At 33.9% G+C, this 23,753-nt stretch overlaps 2 protein-coding genes, 1 long non-coding RNA gene and 1 pseudogene across 4 annotated transcripts; 1 reads left to right on the top strand and 3 right to left on the bottom strand.

Moving 5' to 3' along the window:
• Positions 1-495: 495 nt before the first annotated feature.
• LOC146903282 (uncharacterized) lies at positions 496-831 on the bottom strand. Its single transcript, XM_085737227.1, has one exon. The coding sequence runs from the start codon at positions 829-831 to the stop codon at positions 496-498; it is 336 nt and encodes a 111-aa protein (XP_085593353.1).
• A 1,135-nt stretch (positions 832-1,966) lies between these two features.
• LOC146903281 (uncharacterized) lies at positions 1,967-4,936 on the bottom strand (annotated as a pseudogene). Its single transcript, XR_015023253.1, has 5 exons — positions 4,919-4,936; positions 4,529-4,774; positions 4,265-4,438; positions 4,032-4,129; positions 1,967-2,918 (listed from the first exon to the last, which is right to left on the bottom strand). The product of XR_015023253.1 is annotated as an uncharacterized LOC146903281 (transcript).
• Positions 4,937-8,010: 3,074 nt separating this feature from the next.
• On the top strand, positions 8,011-9,376 carry LOC146903280 (F-box/kelch-repeat protein At3g06240-like). Its single transcript, XM_085735604.1, has one exon. The coding sequence runs from the start codon at positions 8,068-8,070 to the stop codon at positions 9,244-9,246; it is 1,179 nt and encodes a 392-aa protein (XP_085591730.1). The 5' UTR covers positions 8,011-8,067; the 3' UTR covers positions 9,247-9,376.
• A 5,297-nt stretch (positions 9,377-14,673) lies between these two features.
• Positions 14,674-20,304, bottom strand: LOC146903279 (uncharacterized). Its single transcript, XR_015022649.1, has 2 exons — positions 19,610-20,304; positions 14,674-15,322 (listed from the first exon to the last, which is right to left on the bottom strand). It is a non-coding gene; the product is annotated as an uncharacterized LOC146903279 (long non-coding RNA).
• Positions 20,305-23,753: the final 3,449 nt, after the last annotated feature.

Below are 23,753 nucleotides of genomic sequence, written 5' to 3'. Positions count from 1 at the left end.
GTTTATCTTTTTTTTTTTTTTCCTTTCAAAATTACCCTTTACTTTCTTCAAAATTATATCAAGCTCTAAAGTTGTCGTCGTGTTCAAATAATTAGGGTTTGAAAATTGGAAATAATTTATTTTCTTTGATGATACCTATGACAGATGGATCAATTGATGAATTTTTGGCCATAAGAATTGTGTACACTCTACCTTATATATATGGATTAGTGGTTTGAAAAATTAGGAAGCATAATGTTTTATCATATATTTATATAATTTTGCTAAATTCATATCCTACTCCATTGTATATAGTTCACTGTCCAAAAATTTTGGCACTTTTTATAGTTAAATGCATGTGAATGTGACATGTATATTGAATCAAGAATGTATGTGACACTTCCATAAATATTCTCTTCTGACACTTCCATAAAGAATACTATTGTTTTTTTGGTTACATGAGAAGGGAAAAAAAAAAAAAAGACAAAAAAGAAGAAAGAAAGCTAAAAATAAAGACTAAGCACGAGAGTATGAAACTCGCATGACATCTGCAAGAAGGACTAACTGAAGCTCAATCGGAGGATTGTTGAGAATCACCAAGTTACTAGTAGTTCTAGTACCAAGTTTAGTGAGAACCTCTGCACTCATATTACCTTCTCGAAAAGCATGATAAAGTCGCACTGTCCAATCCTTGGCCAAGAATTGCCGAATTATCTCAATCTCATTCCCATAATGATGATATCTGACATCTTCCGTTTGGACCAAGCGAATGGTTTGGAGGGAATCTGAATAACATATAATGTCTCTAAACCATGCTTCCCTACAAAGCAGAATGCCGTGAAACAAAGCCATGATCTCTGCATGAAGAATGTTAGAGTAACTGATGCTACCATAATAACCCTTGATGAATTTGCAATTATGATCTCTTATTAACTCTCCAAATCCAACTGCACCCGGGTTTGATAAGGCTCTTCCATCCTATTATTTATTATTTACCATAATCTTATTGGTGTATCCTTTGATGCTACCATAATAACCCTTGATGAATTTGCAATTATGATCTCTTATTAACTCTCCAAATCCAACTGCACCCGGGTTTGATAAGGCTCTTCCATCCTATTATTTATTATTTACCATAATCTTATTGGTGTATCCTTTTGACTGTCAAGAAATATGGCTTGATAGTCATTGCCGGCTTACTTTATCTCTATCAAATTTACAAAGAATATTTTTAATACTTAACATTGATTCGCAGATTGGTATTAATCAATATAATTAAGCAAGATAGCGTTGTCCCGCGAGTTTGATTACAGCTGCATGATGCGAGTTGCACCTGTTACATATTCTGGACTGAGATACTTGATCTGCTTATGATTTTGTTGCATTACAGGCAAATAAAAGAGAAAGTTTCTTTTGGTTGTCTAGAAGTTCACGAGATTGCCGCTTTTGTGCTGACTCCATTTGGACATTATGAAGCGATTACAAAGAACAGCTCTAACTACTACTATTTATCTGTTGAATCTGTGGCACTATTTACGGACCATCTCCCAAGCAGACCTAACTACATTGTTAGACAAATTATGCATATTGAACACCAAATTAGGTTGAACAAGTAATCAACTCATGTGGTTAAATGAGCTCTCCTAGAACGAATCGTTCTAAAGAACCATAGTTTGATTTTTGGATAAAACAATTCTTTATTATACTTTACCTATGAAGCAGATACGATACGACACCGATACAAAAAAGAAACGATACAGCGCCGATGTAAAAAAGATACGATACAGCACCGATACAAAAAAAAAAATATTCAAGGACTATTTCGTATATTTTTTTAGTTTATGAAATAAATTGAAGAGAAAATAATACTTTAGAAACTAAATTGATGATTTATTAAAAAAAATCTGAGTTAAATCGAGACATCGTTTAAGAAATAAACCATTAAAGACAAGAAAAGTACCATCCTTAACAAAGCAATATGAGTATTTACATCCAAGTATCCAATGTTCTACTAAGTAAACCATAATTTACATAGATAGCAAAAAACCAATAAAAAAAAGAAGCAAGAATAGAGAGCTAAAGTACCTACAATTTTTTTACAGGGGCTGCACCAACATTCTTAATTAAATCCTAGTGCTTCCCATGACAAAAATCGAACTATACGTACTTTGGATATTCTGAAATGTCAAACATTAGATTAATCTTGTGACATGTTAAACAAGAACTTTGGAAGAGATGCAATTCGAGGAAGATTAAAAAGCAAATCTCCAAATGAGTCCTTCCTGAACATGCCTGATTCCAGATTGCCATGCCCATCATACACATCTCTCCACTCCTCTTCAGCAGCCTGCATATCTATCTGGATTCCATTGCCTTGCATTGACTAAAGATCATGACTAAGTTGAATATGTTTTCCATCATTAGGTCCTTCGACAGAGCTCGTGTTGTCGTGTGAATTTGGTGCTGCTGCATTATCCATTTGTAGAAGACATTCAAGAGAATTGACCGTTGGCATAAGTGATATTTCGCCAAAAGCAACTTGATTGTCATCAAGCAACATATCTTCCAGCATTTTTTCACACTCCAATCCTCCCACAAATAAGGATGGACTCCCTGAGCTCATTTCTTTGCAGGGCACGCTATGTAAGGTAATGGCAGAAGGATCACCTTGCTCAATCCTAAACGATGGTGACATGGATGAATGAGCAGATCCCATGTTTTGAAAACGAGACGTTGTTGATCCTTTGCCATAGACTTTATGCAAATCACAATCTTTTAGATTGTCCGGGTTCTCAGAAGCAGCGGATCGTGTATCAAAATGAGGAGAATCCAACATTATATCTGGCTGTTCACTTAAGAACTTAAGATGTTTGCTACACTGGACGAGCTGTTCAAAATGCTTGATTAAATATCCTTGTTCACATTGCAAAAAATGCCGCCTACAAAATACAAGATCAGAAGATGGAATAGGACATAAATATTCGATACAAATATTGAAAGTGTGTATGCATTCATTCACCTAGAAACTTGATAATCAAAATAAGCAAGCTAATTAATGATACAACCAGCAGTAGGGAAGAATATTTGGTACAACAATTAGATTGATTTGAACAAATATAGCCCAATGAAACTATAAATTAAAAGATCAAAGCTCTTCTATGAATCCAATTTGATATAGCTATTCCACTTTCATGTTATTGTTGACTCTGAAATTAAACATGCGATTATGAACCTTAAAAAGACTAAACTCAACTATTTAGCAACAAATGGTTTGTTTGCTTTTGGGCTAGGGATATCTCCAAACCACTGTATTGCAAAAAGTATTTTGAAGATCTCTAACTCAACCGAATAGGCGAATATGCGAATAATCACATAACACAACCAATTAAGCATAAATTTGAGTAAAATTTTCCTAGTATCTTTCAATTTTATTAGGAACCGTTAGATAATCAAACTTGTCACCACATTCAAACTATTGTCAATTAAATCCACCATCTTGTTGACTTGAAATCAGGGCAGAGTCGACAAATTTATGGAAATAAATGTCATTACTAAAATCAAATCATGCTAATTTCTTTGAAAACAAATTTTCACACGGTTTTTCCTATGAAGGGAAAGCATATAGAAACCAGTATCACTTTCGAAATACGTTTCTCTCTGCTAAACATGAGCCAAACAAGATTGATTCGGACATAAACATACAATACCATGACAATGCAAAGTAAATAAATAACAAGTTTAAGCAAATATATTTTAATACAATAATTAAGAAACACTTATGGACAAAAAGGAGTAATCTAAAGCCCACAAATACTACAAACAACAAGGTATATTGCTCTTATATCAGAGCATTCTCTGAATGTCCCATTTGGAAATCAAGTTTTAATATTTTATAAAGGTGTTAAATGTCGGTTCTCCTACTTAGTTTATGACAAACCAACAAAACCATTGTACTTTTAAATCTATATGAATGAATAAAAGTTGAGCACACATCCACATATCAGTAGACAACAGTAAAAAGAATACAGTAGACAACAGTAAAAAGAATATACATGTGTATGTTGGCCTGTCCACCGGTAAAATCTGTCGTTGATGTGTGCTTTCTAGGTTGAGGATTAGTCTCCCTAAAGAAAAGAGGTTGTCTTGCAACCTGCAATACACAAAATATCATCGATAAATCATTGTACACCGGACAATTGCCCATGCATAATTGCACATGTGTTTTACATGTCCAAGAACCACGGAAGTAGCTAAAAGAGAGGCAAAAAATAGAGGAATAAATTACCACTAAAGACAGTGAGCTAGGTCCATCATTAGGACAATTTGCTTTTAGTTCAATGATATCCGACCATTGAATTTCTATTTTACTTTTCAGCTCACCCACAAGAACTTCCCAAACAATCTTCTTTTGGGCAAAGCAAAACTTTGCCACCAAGTCACCTTCATATTTTGATTCGTACTGCAGAAAGGACAACATTGACATAAGTTAAATTCATTGAAAATTATAAATTTCCAAAACACAAAATCGCATGCAGAATCTTGAATGAACCTTCCATGAACCGATTTTCAAAAGTGTAGCTGGGAAATTTGAAGCCTGCAGCTTTTCGACAGAAACCTGACTCTTCTTTTTCACTTCAGATTCAGAGTTTAAATTACCGGTATTTGCATTAACCGGATTCCTTTGAAAAAGCTCTGTTTCTATCAAATCTAAAAACGAAGGGCTCTTCGTGAGAGTTAAATCGAGAGGGCTAGGTTCATCAAGTATATTACTTAGTAAAGATACATCGTCACTCCGCTGCTAAACGATTCGCAAAAAAACATGAACAATAAGAAAAGATGTCACATAAACAAAAGTGAAGATTAAGCAAAATAAATTCTACGCAAACATATCAAAACCAAATTTTACTACTTTAGAATCAATTGTGACTCCTCAACGAACCAAATATGCAGTAAACATATTCAAGAAAAATTAAAATAGTAAAGCAAGAGTTAACAATAATTATAGAAACGATATTTGTTTTGAGAGATGACATTTGCTACGCTTGTTGGGAGGACCATGTTCCGCTACAGAATTGACGTCCATATTTTCAGTGGTGATAGTGAAAAGAACTCAAAGGAGATATAAAAAATAATAGATGTAAACCCTAGCAGAAAAGAAAATAGATGTTATGAGGAGAGGTAGCTTGTGTGCATGAGAAGGGATTATATAGTGAACAGGTACGCGTAAGAAATTAATTCAATGGATATTTAAGAAAGGAAAGACATTAATGGTGTTTCCATAATAATTTGTATTGATGTGTTGGATGTGTGTTGGCATAGAATTAATATCCAAATTTCTGGAATATGCTTATGTGAAATTCTTGATTTGTTCTATGATGATTATACAGCTTTTCCTATTTAGACTTTCCTTTTTTAGCTCTGCTGAATTCATTAGAATTTTTTTTTCAATTATTCCATATAAACAAAAAATAACCTTCTTCGTGATCGACTACCAACTCGAGATAACATTCTTTGTAGGGGAATTATTCATCAGGATGACACTTCTTGCATTGGGGGGTGCGGATCTTCAGAGACTGCGGCGCATCTCATTCTCCAATGTGACGTCTTCGGTTCAGTGTGGCACTATGTGTATCGGTGGGTAGGCATTTCTTTTATTACTCCAGCTACAGTTGGTGATCACTTTCAGCAAGTTGGTCAGTTGGCAGGTTTATCAAGGTCTACTCATTCTTTTCTGATAGTAATCTGGCATGATGGTGTCTGGGTTATATGGAAGGAAAGAAATAACAGGATTTTTCAACATAAGTTATTGACTTCGGATCGCTTAGCAGAAAGGGTCAAAATTATGTCTTTTAATCAGCTTAAAGCAAATATGCCCAGCTTCACCTTCAGTTATAACGACTGGGGACAACATCCTTTATTGTGCATGGGTGTGCTGGTGTAGCTTTTTGTCTATTTTCTTCTGTTATCCGTTTTAGATTTTGAATTCAGAGTGTACTAAACTTTGTTTGAGTTGGGTGTTCTCTTTTGCACATCTTGTGCGAGATGATTCACCTTTGGTAATTTAATATATTCCATTTTGGCTTGTTAAAAAAAAAACATAAAATAAACTATTCCATTCAAGTATTTCACTTGGAGACTTGCTATTCACGCAACAGTGTCTTGCTCTTCCTTTCCCTTATAATCTTGTTGACTTGCTGTTTTGTTCATAAACAGAGCATTTTGTGAAGATGAAGAAAATACAAAAATGAAAGACATGCAAGATGAGAAATAGGAAAGAGAGAAATGAGAGAAGTTTAATAGAAATTTTGTATTGTTTGGATGAATAGAAATATAGAAGAAGGAAATATTACAAAAATTCTCACTAGTTTGGATAAATAAATAAATAAATAAAAGGGTGCAAAGAAATTAATAAAAATGTCAAAAGATGGTGGAATGAGTTTTTTTTTTTTTTGTGAATGATAAAAATGACAAAAAAAGTCTATGATTTTCTACTTTCATAATCATTAATTCGTGTTTATTTTTATCGTATTTTGTTATAATTTTTTTTGGAATATATCACAACCAAATAAAAATTTGACTTATATTATTTCTATTGTAGTGGAATTGTTTATATTATAACGAAATTTAAATAATATTATTTAAATGATAAAATTGCAATTTGAATAGTTTAAATAAAGGGTATAATTGAAATGTCCTCGTGAGCTTACCTCAGCTGGTTGGGACAATGCATAAGATATGCAAGGCCTGTGGTTCAAACCCCGGCCACTACCAAAAAAAGGGTATAATTGAAATATAAAAACTAACCTAAAATCATGCATCCCCTTTATACATAGTTATAAATTTATATATCCAATAAATGCATGTTAGTTGGTAGCACCATGGACATTGTAAACATGAACCTCATATTTCCCACACATCATAGTGTAGAAGTCTATACACTAGATTACTTGACAAAAAAAAAAAGATAAAATAAAACTCAATGACACAATGTCACAATAAATGACGATTAGATATCAAGGTTCAAAGAGCACTTACAAATATACCTACAGATCATTCAGCAAAGAGTTTCTCACGTCGACGATGAAATTTGAATCCACGATCTTACTATTGAGTCAACTTCTTACCAACTAAGACAACTTTCATTGACAATACAATACATTTCATAAAAGTGGCAAGCAGGAGTTAAAAAAGGGTAACCCCAAGTGTGATAAATAAAAAAGTAAACTCTCATCTTCATTTTCGAAAATAACATTCACAATCTCACACATTCAAATTAGTCTCAAACGTTAAATAAGTGTTAACTCTAAAGATGTGTTATTTATTTTTTTTCCACCTCAGATTAGGTGAGACTTCTATATTGGCTAGAGAACCAAAATGTACGCAATATTATCCTTGTATTTTATGGGAAAAGATGAACAGACTCAAACTTCATCTTCTTCCACTCACAACATCTTATATTATTTAATTATTATTAATCATTTTTCGGAGAAATTAGGATGAATAATACACTATTAAGGTGTAAGTAGTGCATGATGTCCATAATAAACAAAAAAAAATCAAATAAAAATTTATTAAATCAAATTATGTCAAAAGCCAAATTGACGGTAATTAATTCTAGCAAAAAACACATTTAACAGTGTTTAAAATAATAAATGAAATATTTAATAGATAGATCAAAGAAATAGTATAGTTTATTGACATATTTATGCCCAATAATAAAATAGTTTTAAAAACATGAAAAGAAAAACATTGAGAATTTGTTCCTAAAAAAAACAACATTGAGAATTTGAAACATTAATTATTATTTAAAAAAAATGGTTATGATTAAACTATATATGTGTAGTTTGTTGAAACATTTATGCTAACATTAAAAAATCTAATTGAAATATGAGTCATGTCAACTAATGTCCCGAGGCATTAGCATTTGCCCTAAATTACTAATAATGTGTTGGTATACGGGCATAATAAACAAAAACACAATTACGGACACTCTCAAAATTTCCACAAATGATTAGTTGTTAGGGCTTGCATGTTTGTTTGCGCAACAATCTCATTCACTCGCGTCTGCCGAACTTGGGTCTCGTCTCAATGGAGTCAAGTACCTATATACCTGATGATATTTCCTTCTCCATTTTATCAAAATTGCCTCTTAAATCTTTTAAACGATTTGAATGCATTCGTAAATCTTGGTCTCTCTTGCTTCAAAACCAACAGTTTATCGGTATGTTCTTATCTAATTCTCACCGCTTTTCTTATTACAACGGATCTTCTTTACTTCTAAGGGATTTTGAATTCGGTAAAAACGATTTCTATTCCATTTCTGGTGAAAGGTTTCAAAATAAAGTTAAATTAGATTTCCCAAATCCATTTGCAAACCATTGTGATTTTGTTATTCTTGGTTTTGGTAGTGTTAATGGCATAATTTGTCTCCATGAGGATGATTATTATGGCAAAACTGTATTGTGGAATCCATCTACCAACACAATCAAGCTCATTCCTTCCACTCCAAATGAGTTTGTTGAGTCGTCTATCTCAAATGTTGATGATTTTGTTAGAATAATTGATACATATTATAATCATGGATTTGGTTACGACGATTTTATAAATGACTATAAGCTCATTTGTTATGTATGTATTGAGGGTGATTACGCTGAGTCTGACTACGGAGTTATGTCTTTAGATTCCTTTTGGGAGATATATAGCCTGAGAACTAACTCGTGGAGGATACTTGATGTTGACATGCCTTATTCTTTGTCAATCCCATATAGTGAGGGCACCAAAGTCTACATGGATGGTGTGTGTCATTGGTTGTGTGACGAACATGAAGATAATCTGCATGGACAATGTTTGGTATCATTTTACTTGAGCAATGAGATGTTTTTCATAACACCCATACCCTCAAACTTACATGATTGTTTTGATTTTCAAGCATTGTGGATAAACTTGGCGGTGCTAAATGGGTGCATTGCATTGATCTCATATCATGAAGAGTCCGCTAATTTTCACATATCAATTTTGGGCAAATTCGGTGTGATGGAATCGTGGACCAAACTTTTCATTGTTGGACCGTTGTCTTGCGTTGAGCATCCTATCGGAGTGGGGGTGAAGGGGGAAATATTCTTCATAAGAAAAGATAAAGAAGTAGCTTTGTTTGATTTGTGTAGCCAAAAGATTGAGGAGCTTGGTCATAAAGTGATGTTTCCTCAATGTCATCGGATCATAATTTACAAGGAAAGTATCAGTCCTATTGGAGGAATAAGTTGTTAATTGTTTTTCTTGTTTACACAAAGAATTATATGATTGTGGTTATTTGGGGTATTACCTTGTAGACAAAGTGACTCGTCAACTGTGTTTATCACAATTAATTTCAATTGAACTAAGAAACTACTTGATCTTGCTTTTGCATTTTTATTTTGAATTGTTACTCTCATTTTATTTGCAAACTTACGTGGTTTCTATATCAAAAGAATTTAACTTTTGCCTTGTGAGCAACAAATTTCTACGTCAACTTTCTTTACATTCTGCCAGTGATATCTTTATTACTGCTAAATGGAATGTATTTTCAGCAACTTCTATTATGGTCGATATAATATAACCTTGTAGCCGAATTTCTGTTACTAACAAATGGTTTGTTATTGTATAGGTTAAAGAGAACTATTTGTGCTTGGCTGAAATCACAAAAACTTGAACTTAATTAATACAAGCCTTTGATGAAATATGATAATGCATGCATCTCCAAAATGCACATCCAATTACACAGTTATTACGGAATGAAATATAAGCAAAAGTGGTATGTGAAAAGTTGATGTATGTGATTTAAAATTAAGACCAGATACTTTTTAGGTACCATGTTTGCTTGTATTTCATTTCGGAGGGAGGAGAGTATTTTCCTACTTAATAATACAAATTTCCATGTGTCAATTGGAGCTTTTTTTTCCCCAAATTATATTATGCCTCAAACGTGGTTTAGGTTTTGAGAATGACTGGTTTTATACATTGAGAGGATAGTTTTGACTTTTGATTGATGAACTGGAAGGAATGACACAATCTTGTTCATTGAGAGGATAGTTTGAGTGATGAATTGGGATCAATGATTGCCTTGTAGTTTGACTAGTTTCTGATTCATAGGAGCAATATGTTCTGATCTTTGATTTAATTTGCTTAAGGTATAAGTTGTTAGATTTGAAATGTGTGTTTAGATTCTCTGCAGTTACTATAGAATTCAAACTGTTTTTCATTTAAATCCAATGGCTCTGCAGTGGTTGCTTCAAATAATTTTCATTGGGTGATATTACAAATACAAAGCATGGAATGAACATTATTCTGTTTTAGTGTAGTACAGATAAATATTTATCTCCACTCAACCTTGTCATATGAAAATCTAACTTGATTCATTCTTGGTGTGTGACTTACCAGTTGTGAGATGTAAGAAACAACTCATGAGCTTGATTTCTACATATGCATTCAGTAATCAGTGGTAAATGATACACTACTCGCATGATATTTTACTTTCGTTCTGGATAAAAGAATGATAGAAACATTTAAAGTTTGTTGGTTACTTTGAATGAAGTTATTATAGATAAATTGATATTGCTTTTTTTTTTAAGGAAGATAAATTGATATTGCTTGTTTTGTTTTGTTTCCTATTAGAATATGCCTGTATCATGGAAGTCGTATGATATTGTTTGTTTGAATCAAAGTTTGTTGGTTTCTTTGAAACTCGTTGCGTCTGCCCTTCAATTTCTGCTGTATGAGAGTTTACGTGCAGGATTTTTTCTCTTTTTTGGTGTGGTTGGAGCTGCTGAGTCGGTTCAGCGCTGTGGCTGTGTTTTCAGTCGGCAGCGGCAGTTTCTTGTGTCTTGTTCTTTGTGTTTTGGGGCTGTTTGTAGCTGTGTTTTAGCAGATTTTGCTCTTGGTCTGTTACCTTTTTATTGGGGCTGTCTGTTTGCCCAAATCTTCCAATACACCCTACAACACCGCAACATAAGCACTTAACATCCCCAACGGCTTTCCAAAGCCACCAAGCCACTCATCGTTACTCACTCTCAACAAACCACCACAACCAGCTCGATCACCATCCTTACTCGCACCATCTGTATTAAACCTTACCGAACCCATAGTAGGTGGAATCCACATTATCTCAACTGTATCTTTATTCTACAACACACTCCTGCCTTTAGTCTTAGCAACATTCTAATATTACTTAATGAAATTAATCGCCTGAATCCATGAAAACAAAGGGTTTGAAAATTTTCCACATGATGTTTTTTATTTTTCCATTTCCAAATAGCATTGAAAGCCGTACCCCATGTTGTAGGCGAACCATAAGCAATATGAATTCCAATTTGACTAACTCATTAATTCCTCTTTTTTTTTCTTTTTTTTTTTTGAGGCCATTAACTTCTCTTATTGGTTAGTAGTAATCTGCCATGTTTAGTTAACCAAATGAAATGTCTAATTCTCACAGGCACCTCAATCTTCCAAAACCTTCTAACATTCTCACAAGTAAAATTGCAAAGAAGCCTATAGGATGAGGAAACTGTGAAAGCCATGTATATTCTAATAAACAAGAACTCCATGAATGTTTAAGCTGCATAACTTAGAAACCGGGAACACAACATTGCTCTAAGTATTGTCATGTACACTTAGTGGGATAAGGCATGGTTGGTGTTGTTGTATCGTGTTCATGGCATGACAACTTGGTGTGGAAAGAGGTTACTGCAGAAAGTGAATATTAGTAGCAGAGTTTGTGGTTCTAAATGAGTTTTATCTTCTTAAAACAAATTGGTGCAATTTTGACTTTCTATCCTTAGCATTTCTTATGCTATGGTTAGGTGTTAATACCGTATACTTTGCCTCTTCAAAACGAAACAAAATAGAAAAAAAGAATTGTAATGAAACATAGAATCTCCATTCATTATGTCCAAAAAGAGTTACAAACTTGAATCAAACGGAATCTTTTACAATGAAAATACGGTTCAGTATGTACCTCAATTTTACAGTGTCCAAATAGTACTACTATACAAATTTTCTATAAATCTCAAATTCTGCAGAGTAGTGTCTGTGCTGTCAAATCCTGCAAGTCATACAATGACTTTTGCAGCTCATTTTCCCTTATCCCCTAATTCATTGATTCTTCCTCTTCACCTTTGATCTTCAAAATCTTCTTCTTAGACAAACGGATCTGCGCCGTTGATTTCTTCAAATGAACAATCTTCATAAAACTTCCGTGTCTAATAAGTCAACACAAGCAGCCTCCATTGGCAACATGTTTTAGATTTCACCATAAAGAGATTCTTGCTCTTTCATCTTCCAGAGAAGCAAGGCTGTGACAACTCTTCACGTTTATGCTTCAGCTGGGATGTTTTCAGGTGACTTGGCTTTCATTTGTTGATAAAGAAGATTGGTTTAGATAGGCTTTTTTTTTGCCATGACCGAAGCAAGGATGAATCATGAAACCAGCTAAAGTAACTGCCATAGGAAGATCAGTTTTGAGGATTATTGGCTTTAAAAGCAAAGGCTTTGATGTTGTGCTTTTCCAACCTGCAGAGAGCACAAATTACAACAATTTGAGGAGAAATAGACAATTTTCACTGAAGTTATGAATTACAACAATTTGAGCACAAAAAAGTATTTTGATTGTTACCAACATATTGACCTATTTGATTGTTTTTTTTCTACAATCTTGGCTCAGATTGTAGGCTTTTGTAACACCAAAAAAAATAATTTGTTAGCTTTTGCCCCAAATATACATTAGATGCAGCATCCATGTTATGCAAATTTGTGTCTTTAGAATTTGTCAATACCCAAGTAAAATAACAAATGGCTTGTTATTGTATAGGTTTGAGTAAAATTAAGCATTCCAATTCTGATCTTGAAACCAGGTTTCAGGGTCTCCACAGTTTTGATAATAGCTTGCCAAAGACAAGAGACAGAGATATATGAAGAATATGTTCCTGCCTTAAATATTTATCAGAATGTAGCTTAACCCAAAGCTTATCTTGGTTGTGCAACAGCTCCCGCAAATGTTCTCCAAGGTGAGCTATATTATTTTCTCTACCAAGCAGAATGCCTTGAGGAATCCAAAGATTTTGCATAGAATAAGAAGACATAGCAGTGCTAGTAACTACAGATTGAGCTCCACCTTGCCATCTAACCTGTTGTTAATCCTCTCCATGATAAATGCAAAGTTTCTTGTGTCTTGTTCTTTGTGTTTTGGGGCTGTTTGTAGCTGTGTTTCAGCAGATTTTGCTCTTGGTCTGTTACCTTTTTACTAAGCACATCGGTTAGTTTTTTTGGTGTGGGGTAGCAGTGTCCAAGAATCTAATGTAATATTTTGCTTAGACTGAAATTATGTATTTCGATGCTTCGACAAGCAAAGGCAACTTTATACTTATTAACTAGCAAAAATAGTGTAACTCTGCCGTTGCTATAATTTCCTTATCATGGTTTACCAATGTCGTATATAATATTGGCCTATACGCTAATTTTAAGGTTCTCAAGGATAGTCCTACACATTTATAACCTTCATGAATATTGGACAACCGTCATGAAAATTTTAAGAACCTAGAGATGAATATTTGAATGTTACAGGAAACCTATGGAAAACCAAAAATAATAGAGATCCTCTACTGAATACTTCAAAATCTCATTTCCTTTCAGGTTTTTTGGCACACATGATGTTGGACCTTCGACTCGCAATCTTTCGCCATTCCCAAATCTTCCAATACACCCTACAACACCGCAACATAAGCACTTAACATCCCCAACGGCTTTCCAAAGCCACCAAGCCACTCATCGTTACTCACTCTCAACAAACCACCACAACCAACTCGATCACCATCCTTACTCGCACCATCTGTATTAAACCTTACCGAACCCATAGTAGGTGGAATCCACATTATCTCAACTGTATTTTTATTCTACAACACACTCCTGCCTTTAGTCTTAGCAACATTCTAATATTACTTAATGAAATTAATCGCCTGAATCCATGAAAACAAAGGGTTTTGAAAATTTTCCACATGATGCTTTTTATTTTTCCATTTCCAAATAGCATTGAAAGCCGTACCCCATGTTGTAGGCGAACCATAAGCAATATGAATTCCAATTTGACTAACTCATTAATTCCTCTTTTTTTTTTTTTTTTTTTTTTTTTGAGGCCATTAACTTCTCTTATTGGTTAGTAGTAATCTGCCATGTGTAGTTAACCAAATGAAATGTCTAATTCTCACAGGCACCTCAATCTTCCAAAACCTTCTAACATTCTCACAAGTAAAATTGCAAAGAAGCTTATAGGATGAGGAAACTGTGAAAGCCATGTATATTCTAATAAACAAGAACTCCATGAATGTTTAAGCTGCATAACTTAGAAACCGGGAACACAACATTGCTCTAAGTATTGTCATGTACAGTTACTACGTGCAGTGTTTAGCCGACCCCACTTAGTGGGATAAGGCATGGTTGGTGTTGTTGTATCGTGTTCATGGCATGACAACTTGGTGTGGAAAGAGGTTACTGCAGAAAGTGAATATTAGTAGCAGAGTTTGTGGTTCTAAATGAGTTTTATCTTCTTAAAACAAATTGGTGCAATTTTGACTTTCTATCCTTAACATTTCTTATGCTATGGTTAGGTGTTAATACCGTATACTTTGCCTCTTCAAAACGAAACAAAATAGAAAAAAAGAATTGTAATGAAACATAGAATCTCCATTCATTATGTCCAAACAGAGTTACAAACTTGAATCAAAAGGAATCTTTTACAATGAAAATACGGTTCAGTATGTACCTCAATTTTACAGCGTCGAAATAGTACTACTATACAAATTTTCTATAAATCTCAAATTCTGCAGAGTAGTGTATGTGCTGTCAAATCCTGCAAGTCATACAATGAATTTTGCAGCTCATTTTCCCTTATCCCCTAATTCATTGATTCTTCCTCTTCACCTTTGATCTTCAAAATCTTCTTCTTAGACAAACGGATCTGCGCCGTTGATTTCTTCAAATGAACAATCTTCATAAAACTTCCGTGTCCAATAAGTCAACACAAGCAGCCTCCATTGGCAACATGTTTTAGATTTCACCATAAAGAGATTCTTGCTCTATCATCTTCCATAGAAGCAAGGCTGTGACAACTCTTCACGTTTATGCTTCAGCTGGGATGTTTTCAGGTGACTTGGCTTTCATTTGTTGATAAAGAAGATTGGTTTAGATAGGCTTTTTTTTTTGCCATGACCGAAGCAAGGATGAATCATGAAACCAGCTAAAGTAACTGCCATAGGAAGATCAGTTTTGAGGATTATTGGCTTTAAAAGCCAAGGCTTTGATGTTGTGCTTTTCCAACCTGCAAAGAGCACAAATTACAACAATTTGAGGAGAAATAGACAATTTTCACTGAAGTTATGAATTACAACAATTTGAGCACAAAAAAGTATTTTGATTGTTACCAACATATTGACCTATTTGATTGTTTTTTTCCTACAATCTTGGCTCAGATTGTTGGCTTTTGTAACACCAAAAAAAATAATTTGTTAGCTTTTGCCCCAAATATACATTAGATGCAGCATCCATGTTATGCAAATTTGTGTCTTTAGAATTTGTCAATACCCAAGTAAAATAACAAATGGCTTGTTATTGTATAGGTTTGAGTAAAATTAAGCATTCCAATTCTGATCTTGAAACCAGGTTTCAGGGTCTCCACAGTTTTGATAATAGCTTGCCAAAGACAAGAGACAGAGATATATGAAGAATATGTTCCTGCCTTAAATATTTATCAGAATGTAGCTTAACCCAAAGCTTATCTTGGTTGTGCAACAGCTCCCGCAAATGTTCTCCAAGGTGAGCTATATTATTTTCTCTACCAAGCAGAATGCCTTGAGGAATCCAAAGATTTTGCATAGAATAAGAAGACATAGCAGTGCTAGTAACTACAGATTGAGCTCCACCTTGCCATCTAACCTGTTGTTAATCCTCTCCATGAGGCTTTTTTTCACTGTTACACCTGTTTTGAAAAATAAGTACCAAACATAGTCACATAATTCGCAATTCGCTCGGTACGCGGTACGGGTACGGGTTCGCAGTACGTGACATTAGAAGAATTCGGTACGTGTAGGGGTATAGAGCTTCGGTACGCTTCGGTTCGTAATACTAATATTACCTAATTAAATATAGTAAGCCATCAATAAATTTTTAAGAAAAATATTTACTTTTACTAGAATTTTTATACAAAAAATAAATAAAATATTTTACTTTAAAAAATTGGTTTACGTTTAAATTTTTTTTCACAAAAGCCATACTTATTATATTGTTTACTTCTGAGTAGCAAATAGCAATTCTCAATTCATTGGGCCAAATTTAGAAAAGCCCAATATAAAGAATGTTCAGTCCAGCAAGGGCCCAACCAACACACTAACCCTAATTTCCTTATCTTCTTCCTCCTTTCAGACAGCAGCAGCCGCTACCAGTCCAGTTTTTCTTCAACTGGCTTTCTTCACTCCTGCTCGCGTTCTTCTCACATTCAAGCTACAACATCGTTCTTCAACTTACAGCTATCGCCCTTACTCTCACGACGCTGGCTTCTACGGGTACTCTTGGTTCGCGAGTTTTGACGAATTTCTCCACGAATCTGAGCGAACCAATACGCGAAAGAACCGCGAATCGGTTCGCGCGAACCAATTCGCGGTTCGCCACTCGGCCAGCGAATTATGTGACTATGGTACCAAAATACCACTCTTTTCTAATTAAGTACCAATGTACCACTCTTTTTGTAATTGAGAAGTGGTGGGACACGTGATTGGCTTGAAAGAAGGAAAAAAAGTGAGGAAAATTAGTTGGTTTTGTCTTTTTGTGTAAAATTTTTTTTTGTTTTTGTTTACATTTAGTTTTTTAGTTTTTCTTCCTTCTTTGTTTTTTTGTTTATTACGTCTAATTTCTTTCTTTTTTCTTCATTTAATTTAAGTATAAATAAATGATTGATTAATTAAACTAAATATTAATTAAATTGTTCTTATATAGTTGGTCAGTATTTTTCTTATATATTGTCGAGCATATATAATTTATTTTATGAAGTCCTAAACAACGTTAATTTTTGTGCCTTTAGGATACTCAATGACTCAACCAAGCATCGCACACTACAGGAATCAAATCAGGGATTGGTCTGATGATGCTGTGAAATGGGTCGACGGTATTCCAAAGAAACAATGGCTACAAGCACATGATGAAGGGAGACGTTGGGGGCACATGACAACTAACATTTCTGAGTGTGTGAACAATGTACTAAGAGGGGTGCGCAATCTTCCAATTAGTCCAATTGTTCAGGCAACCTATTACAGGTCTACTGAACTTTTCGTAAAGAGAAGGAGTGAGGCCCGAGCAATGATGGCATCTGGTAAAATTTACTCGGATAAAGTCATGGATAATCTTGCCAAAGAACGAGCAATATCAAACACTCATCAAGTCTACATTCACAATCGGGGACAAAGTATTTTTAGTGTTCAAGAGTTAGTTCGTCCACCAAGCGGCCGACCAACAGGCACATTCATGGTAGACCTTGACAAAAAATGGTGTGATTGTGGTGAATTTCAGGCATTACATTATCCTTGCTCACATGTTATAGCTGCTTGTTCGAAAATTCACCATGACTTCATGATGTATGTGTCTCCCTGTTACACATTACAATATGTTTACAACGTTTACCAAGTGGAGTTTCAACCAGTTCCTCATCAATCCTACTGGCCAGAGTATGATGGAATTGAATTGTGCCACAATCCAATCATGCGGAGGGATCCGAAAGGTCGTCCACAGTCGGCTCGAATTCATACTGAAATGGATCAAAGGGAGAGTAGTAGACACCCAAAGAGATGTAGTATCTGCCGAAATGAGGGACACAGCAAGAAAAAATGTCCTAACAATACTAATGTTCCTCAAAGAAATTGATCTGTTGTTATATACCAATTTCTTCTTTTGATAAGTAGTGTATTGGAAGGTCAAATTATTGTAATCTATAATATATTTTATGTGTCAAATTATTGTAATCTATAATATATTTTATGTGTCAAATTTTATTTTCCATTTTTCTTTAATATCACTAATTAAATAACTAATTATTTAATTAAAATTTAGTTTAATTAATTAATCAATTAAAAAACTTCAATTAATGATTACATAAAATAGGAACTTTAATTACATTTTTTATTATAACAAAACAATTAATAAAATTTAAAAAAAAACAACGTATAATGAAAATGGAACAAAGAAGAAATAAAAAAACTATTTGAAAACCAAATGAAATAGCTACACAAAAGACAAAACAGAATTATTCTCCCACTTGCCAAGTACACATGTCATGCATTTAGTGGAAGGATTGTCAAAGTCACAAAAAAGAGTGGCATTTTGGTACTTAATTTGAAAACAATGGTACTTTGGTACTTAATATTCAAAACAAGTGTAACAGTGTAAAAAAGCCTCTCCATGATAAATGCAAAGTTTGAATATTTTACTCTTCTTGATAACATACCACATTCATTTATAAATACCGCATTAATTTATATTATTTGTACACCTACCTATAGTAGTAACTTGCAGTATATCAGTATATTATATACGACATTGGTCAACCATGATAAGGAAATTATAGCATGGCAGCTACATTGTCTTTGCTAGTTAATAATTATATAAAGCTACCCTGCTTGTAGAAGCAATGAAATACATAATTTCAGTAAAAGCAGAGCATAACATTAGATTTTTGGACATAGCATCCACTTGGTACAACAATTGGAAACAAACCAAAACATAGTGATAAATATCAATCAATCAAACCCCTACATTAAATGGAATCCCTAAAAACTCTTCCTCCATAATCTACAACCATATCAGGCACCATCTCAGATCAAAACAAACCCGCAAGTGATTTTACAGTTCAAATCTCTTTAGCCTTAAGAGTTGAGACATCACAATCCTCAAATCATAGGAGTCTGAGATCTGTTTTAGTGTGCTTGAGCATGATGCAACCATATTTCTTCTATTCCCAACAGACCGTTATAATAGAAACTGGTGCCAAACATAGAGATTTAATAGTAATACTCCCTCCGTCCCAGAATATCTGGTCCAATTTGGTTTTTCACACATATTAAGAAAAATGTATAAATAAAGTGGAAAGTGGAATATATTGTATTGAGAATGATGAAAGTAGTATTAATTAGAGTTATATTGTATTGGGAATGATGAAAATTGTATTGAAAATTGAAATGGGTCAGTTATTTTGGGACACTTTTTTTTAGAAAATGGGTCAGATATTTCGGGACAGATGGAGTAATTGACTTTTATTGTTGATAGAACTGAATTACACGAGAAATTCGAGTCATGGTTCTCTCCCCTCCAAGAATTCGAGAGCTTGGTCTCTCCCTCCCAAATAACCATTTTCTAATTTTCAGAATAACCCTCAACAGCCCATGGTTTCCCTTTTATTCACACACAATACACAACTAACTTAGTAACTACTTATTACATAATAACTTACACAATAACTGTCATAACTGCTATCATAAAATACAGTATTTACTTAATAATAATAATAATAATAATAATAATAATAAATAGTCTAACACATTATTTTATAGTTTAATGCTCTCACCATCACGTCTCCAGTCTCCGTCAATGCAGCTTGCAGCAAAGCACTATTTTCGCCTCATCCTGCAAGGATGTGAATACTGTGTCTTCTATCAATACCTGTAACAAATATGTTCCTGCAACCGAACCATATCCCACGTATCCACCATATATATTCACAATCATTCAGCAACCCTTGTCTTTCCCACAAAAACAATAAGCACAGTTATGTTCTTATTTCTATTCACCCCTTTACATTTTCCATACCCCCATAACCATGATTTTTGCTTGAGACATCACAATCCTTGAATCATAAAAATCTGAGATCTGCTAAAGTGTGCTTGAGGGTGATACCACTTTCATAAATCCGATTCTTTTCATTGATATAGAAATCAGACTAGTTTGCAAATGGAAAGAGACTAAACATTCAAAATTTAATTGATAAAGCGAGATCAAATGATTTCTTAATATACTTACAATAATAGTGATATGCACAATTGATAATCCACCTTGTATGTATACAAGGTAATATCCCAAAATCATGTACCTCTTGAGACAACAAGGAAGACAATTAATTGCATTTCTCCAATGGGAAGAATGTTTTCCTTGTATATTATTATCCGAGTAGTAGGACCCCCTCCTTTATAACCAAGTTCCTCAATCATCTGGGGTACTTAAATCAAGCCAAACTAGTTCTTCATCTTTCCGAATGAAGAATAATTCTCCGAACATTGCTTTTCGGACATAGAATACTTCCAATTGACACATGGAAATGACCATTTTACCCCCAGCGGCAGTTAACAGCCGCTGGTTAATGCGCCGGCAGTTAACAGCCGCTACGTGCGTTCTAGGATGCACCGTCCTTTTCACCATTCAACCTCTTTTCCTTCATTCAGTCAACACATATTTTCCACATTTTTTCCACATTCAACCTATTTTCTTTCAACATTCAACCTATTTTTTCTACATTCAATCTATTTTTTCTACATTCAACCTCTTTTTCCATCATTCATTCAACCTATTTTTTCTACATTTTTCCCCTATAAAAACTCTCACATTTCCTCACATTCTCTCCTCCTTACTCTCATTTCCTCTTTACTTCTTTACTCTTTCTTCAACAAAATGTTTGTTTGTCATAGTCTAGTACTCAAAGAAACTCAACCAGAACTTGTTCATTGGTTATATATTCAAGTGAGGAACAACATGAATTGCAGCATGAACCTTCTTGTAAAGCTCCTCAAGGCCATCTGCCTCGATTCCTTTCTTAATGTACTCACTAAAGTGAGTCTGGTATTTCTCAGGCTCATCCTCAGTCAATAAATTGAGTCTGGTATTTCTCAGGCTCATCCTCAGTCAGTCAATAAATTGAGTCTGGTATTTCTCAGGCTCATCCTCAGTCAATAAATGTACGACGAAGATGACTTCACCTATTAAGGAATAAATGTACGACGAAGATGTTATTTTTAATGTTATTGGTACGACGAAGCAGATTTAGTTTTACCCCATTGTAAATGTATTATTATATTAATAAAATGTGATTTTATATATATTACTTGTGTTTCCTTTATTTTAGTTTTTATTTTCATTTATTTATATAAAATCCGAATAAAATTCGAATAAAATCTAAGGTGAATTCAAATAATTAAAATTCGAATAAAATCTAACGTGAATTCGAATAAATATTGCGTATCGAATAAGTAAATTATAATAAGTACACAACATTAATTCAAATAAAAATGGCATATTGAATAAATAAATTCGATAAGTACACAACATTAATTCTTAGACAATTTTATTTACATATAATTACATTACGTAAAAGACATGTACGTCAACTATCATTACATTACATTCGGAAATGTACCTTCCAACTACAACAATTATCTTACCTCTGAATGGGGTCAATTCAAACTAGCTAAACAGCAGGACTCTAGCATTCGTCCAGAAGTATTATTGTTCCATTCCAAATGTTAAATTCTAGTTGGTCTTGGTTTTAAATGATAGTATCTAAGAGCCAACGGAATGAGGTCCAGACCTTGACACTTCGATACCATCATTTAAACGAAGCCAACCAGAAATTAACATTTAGAATGGAACAAAAACACTCCCGGACGAATGTCGGTGTCCTGCCATTTAACTAGTTTGAATGACCCCATCCAAAGGAAGACAATTGTTGTAGTTGGAATGTGCATTCCAACTACAACAATTGTCTTACCTCTGAAATGGGGTAAATTCAAACTTGCCAAATGGCGAGGACTCAAGCATTTCGCTCAGCCTTCATGCTTTCCTTTGAAAAGAATAAATTTTTGTCAGGCTTGATTTAGATGATGGTATTCAAGTGCCACTAAAATGAGGTCCATTCCTTGACACTTAATACCATCATCTAAGCAAGCCTAACAAAAATTTAATATTTTCAAAGGAAAAACATGAAGGCTGAGCGAAATGTTTGAGTCCTCGCCGTTTGACAAGTTTGAATTACCCCATTTCAGAGGTGAGACAAATGTTGTAGTTTGAATGCACCTTACCCTAACTAATGACGATCTTCTGGCGGAATCAAGCTGTTGATGATATCTTCAATTGATCTCAGCAACGTCACCCGCATATCGATCCACTGGAACTTGGTGTGCTCCCAAAACATACTTGTCACGTTTTCGTCGTTCTTTAACTCCACCCAAGTGAATGATACGCTCCCCTCGTCGAGCTTTGGACGTTTATACCGAACATTTTGCACCCTCCTTGTGTCTCTTGGGTTGACTCCTTGGTTGAATTCATTCAGTTGATCCTTGAGATCTCTTAACGTTACATCAAGGCATCGAACCTTCAACCTCTGAGGTTCTCCGCCGTTGAATGTTGCATGAACGTCGATCCACCCGGCCATTGCTTCAAATCTACACACATAGAAATTAAAAATAATCAATGAAAAACTCATTCAAACACTTGTAGTGAAAATTTGACATAAACCCTAAAAATCCTAAACAAACCCTAAAAAATTTATAAAATTCGAAAAAAAATTATAAATTCAATCAATATAACTTCATTATAACATGTATTTATAATATATGTTAATAGCATTTCAGATCTACAACATAACTATATTAAAAACAAATATTCAAACCCTAAAAAATTTATAAAATTCGAAAAAAAATTATACACTTAAGCAATATAACTTCATTATAACAATTATTCATAATATATGTTAATAGCATTTCAGATCTACAACATAACTATATTAAAAACAAATATTCAAAATTTAATAATTAAACAACAACTAAAATTATAAACATATAAACACATATACTAACTAAAATGTATGACAATAGCATAAGCGATAACTTACTTGTGATTTAGTGGAAGAAATTTTGGATGATTTGGTAGAGTTTTTTTAGAGAGAGTGTGAAAATTTGAGAGAAAGATGGTGATGGTGATGGTGATGATGGCTGAGTGTCTGGATTGTGCTACTGACTTGGAGTTATCACGAACACCAGCGGTAGTTAACAACCGCTGGGCACTAGCGGCAGTTAACAGCCGGCGTGTTTACCAGCGGTAGTTAACTACCTCCAGGGGCAATATGGTCATTTCCATGTGTCAATTGGAAGTATTCTTTGTCAAAAAAGCAATTTTTTAATTCTCCTTTCATCCCCACTCCAATAGGATGTGCAACACAAGGCAACGATCCAACAATGAAGAGTTTGGTCCATGATTCCTACCCAAAATTGATATGTGAAAAATAGCCCTCTCTTCGTGAAATGAGATCAAGGCAATGGACCCATTCAACACAACCAAGTTTACGCACCATTCAACACAACCAAAGAATAAGGCATGTCAATTATTTTTTGTAAATTTGTAATGTCTTTTTTATACTACCAATTATAAATTGACTTAATAAATAAGAATTCTAAAGGGTGTGAATCAGAATTTTAATAAAACCAACAAAACTAAGTATATTATTTTTTGTCCATAAACGAATATGGTAAACATCGACTCACACATGAGATTCTATATTCAAATCCGAATGAAGGTGCTCATCCTATTAATTCCTCAAACTAAGTATATATTTAAAACCTATCAATTCCTCAAACTAAGTATATTTTTAACTCGCGCTATTCACTAAAATTAGATTGTGGGACAAAGAGAATAGTATTTTACTCATTGTTAACATTACGTAGAAC

The sequence above is a fragment of the Medicago sativa genome, chromosome 8, assembly GCF_051527215.1.
Source record: "Medicago sativa cultivar Bolivia chromosome 8, Bolivia_mono, whole genome shotgun sequence".
Taxonomy (NCBI): Eukaryota; Viridiplantae; Streptophyta; class Magnoliopsida; order Fabales; family Fabaceae; genus Medicago; species Medicago sativa.
This window is presented reverse-complemented; position numbering and strand designations above follow the sequence as displayed.

Excerpts from the sequence above, each read along its gene's own strand:
- LOC146903282 (XM_085737227.1), bottom strand. The coding sequence starts at position 831 with ATGGCTTTGTTTCACGGCATTCTGCTTTGTAGGGAAGCATGGTTTAGA.
- LOC146903280 (XM_085735604.1), top strand. The coding sequence starts at position 8,068 with ATGGAGTCAAGTACCTATATACCTGATGATATTTCCTTCTCCATTTTA.